General features: G+C 45.4%; 1 protein-coding gene across 1 annotated transcript in view; it reads right to left on the bottom strand.

The window, feature by feature from the left end:
- LOC104490539 (integrin alpha-9-like) overlaps nucleotides 1–8,657 on the bottom strand; it is a gene marked incomplete at its 3' end in the record, with an annotated part of 50,835 nt that overhangs the window by 18,966 nt on the left and 23,212 nt on the right. Inside the window, exons 5-8 of the mRNA XM_010132838.1 lie at nucleotides 8,558–8,625; nucleotides 5,973–6,102; nucleotides 4,339–4,424; nucleotides 2,330–2,398 (exon numbers count right to left, since the gene is read on the bottom strand). Of these exons, the coding sequence (XP_010131140.1) occupies nucleotides 2,330–2,398; nucleotides 4,339–4,424; nucleotides 5,973–6,102; nucleotides 8,558–8,625 (353 nt within the window). The remainder of the gene's footprint in view (nucleotides 1–2,329; nucleotides 2,399–4,338; nucleotides 4,425–5,972; nucleotides 6,103–8,557; nucleotides 8,626–8,657) is intronic.

Here is an 8,657-nt window from a genome sequence, read left to right as displayed (position 1 = left end):
GCGGTTCACATAGTAGGAAAAAAAAAGAAAAAAATCGAGGTTACTTAAATAATTATTTGGGTTAAAAAGAATGAATCGCATTTCTCGCGTGCTTTTACATTCCTCACCGTGGATTTCTGACCCTCAGCCTTGCATGCCCGGTGGGTTTAGATGCACAAGCCAGAGCTACTGGGCATGCTGGGAGATGGGCAGCAGCAAGTCCTACACTTCATGCAGTCTGTAAGATTTAAAAGCTGCTAAGTATACATAGCGGGGTGAGTTAAGGATAGAGTTTCAGTGGGTAATTCAAATTTTTGTGTTTGCGTGGGTTTAAGGTCAGACCTCAAACATCATTTGATTCCAGTTATTTTGTAGCTTAAGTTCCCTTGTGGATTTTTTATTTGCTTGGGGTTTGTTGGTTTTTTTTTTAAGTGGGTAATTCAAATTTTTGTGTTTGCGTGGGTTTAAGGTCAGACCTCAAACATCATTTGATTCCAGTTATTTTGTAGCTTAAGTTCCCTTGTGGATTTTTTATTTGCTTGGGGTTTGTTTGGTTTTTTTTTAATCCACTAAGGTTTTAAAACAAATTTCTCATGGGTAAGGAGCGAAAGTTATGAAAGGCATTTCACTATGTATTCAGGCAGTTTTCAGGGAAAGGCTATTATTTACTTAACTGCAACATGGTACGTCTGCAGCGTGGGTGAGTTCGTGGTGCTGTGAGAACCTGAAGTTTGTGCACTTAACATCTGTAATAAGGCACTGCATTTTCTTTTTCCTTGTCTGCATTTGATTTCCTAGTTGAGCCTCCAGCAATAAAACAGGGAAGGAAGAAAGTGGCCTGCTTTTAACGGCTGTCTAGCGAGAATGTCAGAGCAACGAACTTTCACACCACCGGGAAGGACGCAGCATTGGGTGAGAGCTCATTTCCAGGCAGAGCTCAGTGCTGGTTATATTTCAATCACAAAACAAAGGCAGGGTGTTTTAGGACAGCCTTCTCTTTAAAATAAAACTCTCATTTGGATTCTAGAGAATTTGTAGAAGACAGATGCTAAAGAGGAAGGAGGAGATGACACCGTGGAAGTACCTTAAGGATATAAATAGTTGATTAGTTAAGCTACATTATAAAGGAATTAAATTTAAAAAGGAAAGTTTTTGGCTGAGAGCTGGAAACTTCCTAATAGCTCTGTTTATTAGGCTGAGGAATAGTTCTCCAGGAGCACATCCTTAGGGACCTTTAAAAGTCAACAGAGAAGTAAACGAACAGGAAGCAATCAAACACAGGAGATGCTCTGATGAACTGGGAGGTCTTTTCCTTTCAAGATCTCCACAATTCTGGTAGTGCAGAGAAAGACAAATTTTGGAGAGGGCCTAAAACACAAGTCACACCATCCACCTACACATCCTTGCAGTTTTCCCTATTCCAGGCGTGTTTTAAAGACTGCAACTGTGTGTTGTTGGGGAAAAAATAACAAGTTATGCAAACATTCCCAGATTGATGACACAGTCAGACACTGTACCCTCCTGAGGGTGGCACGTCTTCCTGGAGTCAGAAGGCAGCAGTAACCTCTTTCTTCTCCTTCCAGGAGAGCACAGGCAACCCCAGGTAAGGGGTATCATTTCCTTACTGAGTTATTTCCAACTAAGGCATCTTGTTGTTACCTATCGTTAGACACACTGTCCACTTCGTTTCCCCTGCAACACGTCTCCAGCAAGGCCTCAGTGAAGGACACAAGCTGCTCCCTGCCCAAACACAACACTGCACGGGGGCGGCTGAATCTCACTAGCATTCACTAAATTTTGGGGCAGGGGCAGCTCAGCTGTAAGACACCAGTGCTAGGAGCAAAATGCAGGACTGATTCATGGTGGGAAGGAAGAAATCATCATCTTGGGGCAGTGAAGCTGCTCCTCCATAAAAGAACATAACTCCAATACCCCCACTGCCACAGAAGGAGACAGAAAAACAGACTGGGGCTTTGTGAATTAAAGCTCCAGGCTACCCACATCTCCCAGTAACATCTACTAAGAGGAAATCTCTGCATCTAGGCTCGCCTGGAGCCCCATGTCAACATCTCAGAAGGCACTGTGACAGTTTTGTAAGGCTAAAGAGAACCACTAGTACAATTTTCAGGAAGAACTTTAATTTCAGTCACACGGGCATTGAGCAGACGTTGCAGTCACGACTCTACAGCTGCTCTGTACAATAGGTTTAACTATTCTGGGAGGATAAGAAGAAAGAATTTCCTTGACAACTCATGCAGCAGTGGAATGAAGATGATGCTCTGAAATGACCCCACTATTATTTCCCCCTACTCTAACCCTTTAAAAGAAACACACATACATAAAGGCTCACCTTTTTTCCTGAAGCCTGAAAAATCTTTATTAGAGAGCCTGATCGTCTGTCTGTTCTGAAAATATAAACCTGAAGAGTGACAAAAGACAAAAGTTAACCACATCCAAGTACGAGGCACATAACGGTATCGCACCAGTGTTTTCTAATACCTACGTCACGGTCGTGGCCATGGCTATTGCCAAGATCCAATTTCATGACCACTTTTGCTCAGTCTTCTTTTAAAATACAAAACATAGGGTTGCCCATTTTCCAGACGAATCACAGGCCTCTTACGAGAAATGCTGGAGTAGTATCTTATCACCTACTTTTTTGGTGTGCATGTGTGTACATGCACACGTGAGTAAAGCACTTAGTAAAGGAACTTTCCAACTCTCAAACAAATGGCATCTGCAGACTGCCTGGAAATGAGCAGGGCAAAAGGCTGAGGAGGTGTAACCCTGCTTCCCTTTCCTCACCCAGCCTTCCCTTCTCAAGGACACATGCCTGCACATACCACACTGCAAACTTCAGGATGCTTCAGCAAAGGTCAGAGGGGAAATCCCAGTCGGACCACCCAAGGCATTTGCACTATTTCTCTCTGAAACAATCTGTAAATCAGAAAACTATGCAAACAGAGTCCACTCATTGCTCATTTCCACGGGAGAACTGTTTAACCAGGATCTCTCCAGGATAAAAGTATTGATACGAGTTCAGTAACGGATTTTGTACCAAAATTCAACACCTAAAACGCACGGCTTGCAGAAAGGGACTCCCTCGGGTAGAAAGGCTGGCTCAGTCAGCCTTTGCAACTCCTCCAGCGGCTGTCAGGCTCCCTCCTAGCAGGTGCCCACACGGTTTTCAGGACAGAGGATCCCTTACTTCCAAGGCCACGTGGCAGAGCCAAGCCCTTGACATAGCTGAATATGTGGCAAGTTATTAATAGGTGGCGAGGCAGAGTTCAAAGCTGTTTTCAGCCGAGAACACAGCACAGATCTGCTGTAGACAATCGCTGTAGAGGTAACGGACTCCCTCGGTTTTGCAGTGGCCTGTTTAGCAGCAAGAGCACATTGCCAGGTGTCACAACACCAAACCCAGTCTTAACTAATGACAGCCTTGGTGACTTTGGAGAAAGGACTCAGTCTCATTAAGTATCTCGGCTTTACCTTCAGTACAAAGGGTGTGACAATGCTAATTACTTTCTATCAGGGAAGTGGAAAGGATTAGCTTTTTAGAGAGTGTGGAAAGCACAGCAGGGCTGCTCAGCATAACGCTGCGTACTCAGCACCTCTGACCACCCCTCTGCCATGCTTTCCTGCTTTCCACATCCCACGCCAAGAGAGAATAATGGGAGCTTTTGCATCTAGAGCAGTAGTCTTTAAACTATAGGGCCAGCTGCTTTCTCATGGATCTCATGTTAGCAGCTGATTTTTTTCCCCTTTCCAGAAACTAAATCTGTTCCACTGAGTAAACTGGTTGGAAGGAAGGTGCATTGGAAAAGCTGCAACAGAGCACCTGGGATAAAGAAACTGTCTCCTCCACGTACATGTCCTCTCAGTAGCAATTGTGTTGCTACTATATTCCGCATGTCCTAGATAAGGACAGGTCAGGTTATATGTACCAAGATCATCCTTTACTTTTATTCCATTTTTCCCACTTGTATTGCTACCTGTTGAGACATGGTTACTACCAAAAATAATCTGCTAAACCAAGGGTTCGTGTTCCTGGTAGTGGAGACCTCTCACTCATTGTTATGACTCAGCTACAACTCAGGTCCTTATAGAGCAGGAGAGCCAGAGGGAGGAAGATGGAAGGGGGCTCCAGGACACCTCTGCTCAAGCACATGGTGGCAGCAGGACCCAAAATTATTAGATTTTGAAGAAAGAAGGAAAAAGCAGATCCTTTGGATCCCTTCCCTCCCTCTTCCCACTCCCACTTCTCTGCCTTTGGCTCAGACACATGGGAACTGTATCAGCATTACTTTTTTTACCCTGTTGCATCCAACCACATTATTGTTTGAGAAAAAGCCGCACCTTTCCAATGCCTCCATCCTGGGGAGCTCCTCCTACAACGTCTGTGGCAGTTGGCTGAGAGAAATGCCCTGCTGTCACTGCATATCCTGCGGTGGGGGGGAAGAGGAGAAACAAATAAAAAAATAATCATGAAAAGGAAAAGCCTGAGAAACTGGTCAGCCAGCTGGATCATGCTCATCGGGTTTCACTGCTTCTCCTGGGCAGCACAGGGCTGCACAGCGTGCAAGAACCACCCTGCTCAGGATACACCAGTATCCCGCTCCACACTCACAGCGGTGGGAAGTGACAGAACACCTCCAGTACTCTTCCAAGAGCGGAGAGAAGAAAGATGTGTCCCTCACCCAGCTCTGCACACAAGAAGCAGGTATGGGGAGCAGTTTGGCAACCGCGAGTCCAGAAACAGAAGCGGTAAAACAGAAACAGGCACGCACACAGCAAAGAGACCACATCACTGCAGAGAAATCACGGCAAAGAGCAAGAGGCCCACATCAACCAGACAGAAATGCTTCCTTGAGCTAAAATCACTGCCCAGGAAGGCTTGGAAAAAAATCACATGCCTTTTTGCTCAGGGCCGGGGAGAGAGCTGAGGACAGTAGGCAAAGAGGTCAGAAAAGTTAATGGCTTAAAAAGATTTTCGTTTAGGCAAGAAGAAAAATGGGAGGAGAGATCAAAGGAAGGAGGAGTGTATTTGAAAGAAAGATCAAAGATTCAGTCTTATTTGATACATTATAATGATATATAATAACTAAAGAAGAGTAGAGTGCTTTCCTTCTAAGGCTGTCTTGTATTTGCCTTGCTCTCCTGCTGTAAATTATGAAGCTCTTGTCTACACGGTAAACACTATAATTCAGGTCTATCAGTGGCAAAACCTACTTATGTCCTTAAACATATATTCACTCCTCATTTAGCTATCACCAAGCAGCATCTTCCAAGTGGTATTTTTTTAAAGATTAAAGGTTAAGGGGAAAAAGAGAGGTCAGTGTGAGCCTTTAGTCAAACAATATCGAACTACTGACTGTTTGAAATGCCTTCCAGGTCTCAACAGACAGTCTCAGGCACTAAGGATCAGGTGGAAGCCTTTCAATTAAGTATTCTGGGGGCATTAGCTGGTTTTAGAGTGAGTAAAACTAACTGAGTTAAAGATGAACTCAAACCTATAGCAAACCCTTTCACAACCTCCTTCTGCTGCCAATGAGTCACTCACGTGGCACCATTTTTGTTGAAATAAATTTCTATCTGCAATATACATTCCCTAATTATGCACTGTACCCATTTTAAAGACAGGTGTAAGCAGACACACAGCCTAAACCAGTGACAAATAATTTGTCTGTCACTGGGCAAAAGCAGGACTGTAGGAGGCCCACTACATCCAACCTGCTTTGCTGTCAAAAAGCATTTCTTACATTAGTCAAAAAAATTAAAGCTTCTTAAAAAAAAAAAAGAAAGCAAACAAAAAAGGAATATTCTGGCTATTTCTTTGCTTCTATTTCTTTCCAGGTAGGCAACCCTTCCTCTCACGCTTTTCACAACAACACTCTACACCACCAAAAAAAAAAAATTCAGCATCAACTTTATAGCACCAGAACTTTGAAACACATTGCTGGATTGATCCATTCCCACAGTGAGCTACTTACCGAGGTACGTGTAGCGCCTGGCTATCACAGCATCATCATTCAGCTTGTAATACGTGTTGTCAGTGAGATTCAGTACTTTGACAGTTCCTGTCCAGTAATAGGATCCTGGTGCCCCCATGATGACCAGCTCCTGCAACAGGAAAAACAGAAGGATGTGGGGGAAAGAAATAAGGAACCATCAGAACTGAACAACAATTCATGCTTTACACAGTAAAGGAGAAGGGACAGGATATTAACTCAAAACCAGCAGTTACAACAAGCACCATTCTGTGTGCATGTAGAGGGTATCCTTCTCCCCAAACACAGCGGTGACCACACACACCCTGGAGACACAAGGTCTCCCATTTTACAGTCCACTTCTGCTCAGCTCTTCCGCCAGTTCAACAGAAGACCTTCCTCAGCCTGAAGAGCCATCAAACCTTTTCCCACTAACACAATCCTCCCAAAATTCTCTCCGCCTGCTGCCTTCTCCATCCACCCTCCAGAAGACCAGAACAGCTGCACCAAGTGACAGAAGCATCCCAGCCCACCCAGAGCCACCACTCAGCTACAGACCAGGCCCCAGTGCTGGCTGACGTGCTACACCAACCTGTATCACGGATACAGCACAACGGGTTTCGATTTTACTCCTCTGAAGCTAAAGAGCTGCCATGCACTCCACAAGCAGGGTGTGCATTACATCACGGTTGGAACACTTTGCCTTGCTCTGTCCTCAGACACGCTCTGCTCTTTGAGAGACAATCGATCCGTATTTCACTACGGACATCCAGTATGATTCAGGAAATCAGGCAAAGTTCGATCCAGCATCCAAAGGCAGATGCTTACAGATAATGCTTTTGAATCAAAATCCAAGATAGATCTACATGCAAATGAGACTGAGAAAACATTGCCCCAAAGCATCCAGCATCCCCTGGGGGGAAACCTTACTTCACGATGTTGTTTTAAACACCTCCCACAAGGGACTAAACTAAGCCTGGAGAGTACTAAGCCTAGGTAAGTTCTCCATCCCTGGAGGAGACAGGAGGACAGCTGCCTCACATCTCCGTTCAACGCAAGGCTGTGGATGGACTCCATCCTTGTGGGAAAACGCTCCCACGCCTGGGATCCCTTCGGGTGACCAGTTCCATGTCAGGGGGACGTGTCAGGGATTTTCCTAATAAGACTACAGGGACAGGACTGCAAACCCACCCAAAGAGCAGGACGTGCTTGGCAACAGCTTTTCTCCTTGGGAGCGGCCATGCCCTTGAGGTCAAGGGATCACTTACCGTCAGGAATGACTACCATCAGCAGTGCTGAATATATGGCAGGGGCTTGCCTGTTTGACCCAAAAAAGCCATTTATCTGCGTTTCCTGCTCAGTGAGCTGCCATCGAGCTGAAGCAACGAAAGTTCAAAGATATCTTTTGAACTAGGGTAGCAAAGGAGGATTTAAAGCATGAGAACAGAAACAGGCTGCAGGGAGCAGACAAGCCAGGAAACAGCTGCTGCTAGCTGAACATCCAGTCATCAGACTGTGCCACTGTGGCCTGCCATCCCTGCTTACTTGGAAATCACCTTCTGCCATTTCAAAGAGGACACCTTTATTCTCCTTATATCAGCCTAGACAATAAATTCTGCAGCCCAGTGCACATAAAATTAGGAGTGAGTATATATTTGACAGTAACAAAGAGCTTGACGCTGAAACGCGGGGGTTTTTCCCGCCCCTTACAAAAGCAAAACAAACTAAAACACCCCCAAAAAAACCCAAGACTGAAATATTACAAAAAAAATCATAAATACATACATAAAAGAACAAATTCATCCTTGACATAACTAAAACATGGCTGATAGACTTCTGTTCAGAAAGAATACAGGCTGGTATTAGGAACAGCCCTGGAGCACACATACTACCATGCCATTCTTTCTCCATCTTTTTGCAGTAACAAACTGAAGCAAAACTGAAAAAATACGTCTTACGAATGCATATATATGTATGTATACATTCCCATAAATACATACACTCACAGGCAAAACTGTTCAGGGAAGACTGTTTTACATCATCACTTACAGCAAGGAGTTAATGTTAGACACAGAAATATCTCTGTACAATTTTGGGGATGCACACAAAAAAACATTTCCTGAGGATGTTTCCCAGAGTAAATCCATTCATTCTTGTCCACAGACCTCGAGAGACACGTACACCTACATACAAACAGCTGGGCCAGTGTTGTGCAAGACGCAGTTGCCCGGGAGGCTGGACGAAGCAGGAGGGTGTTCTCTGGCAGGAAGAGACCGTGCTCAGTGCTCAGCCCGCTGTCCAAGCCATGCTCAGGGCTCCCCTCCTGGGGCACGTGGCAGGAAAGCCACTCACCAACCCCATTCCGTCCATGCATGTGCCCCTGCTCACCTCAGTGAAGAAGCCCGCAATCCCTGCCTGGCACGAGCCGTGCTCCTCCCCATACTTCTTCTTGTACTCTGGAGGAGAAAAGGGAAGAAAAAAGATGCTCAGCCCGCTGTCCAAGCCATGCTCAGGGCTCCCCTCCTGGGGCACGTGGCAGGAAAGCCACTCACCAACCCCATTCCGTCCATGCATGTGCCCCTGCTCACCTCAGTGAAGAAGCCCGCAATCCCTGCCTGGCACGAGCCGTGCTCCTCCCCATACTTCTTCTTGTACTCTGGAGGAGAAAAGGGAAGAAAAAAGAACTGT

This window comes from Buceros rhinoceros, unplaced genomic scaffold, assembly GCF_000710305.1.
Source record: "Buceros rhinoceros silvestris isolate BGI_N320 unplaced genomic scaffold, ASM71030v1 scaffold9183, whole genome shotgun sequence".
In the NCBI taxonomy this organism is placed as follows: Eukaryota; Metazoa; Chordata; class Aves; order Bucerotiformes; family Bucerotidae; genus Buceros; species Buceros rhinoceros.
Note: the sequence above shows the minus strand (reverse complement) of the source record. Positions and strands in the feature narration are given on the sequence as shown.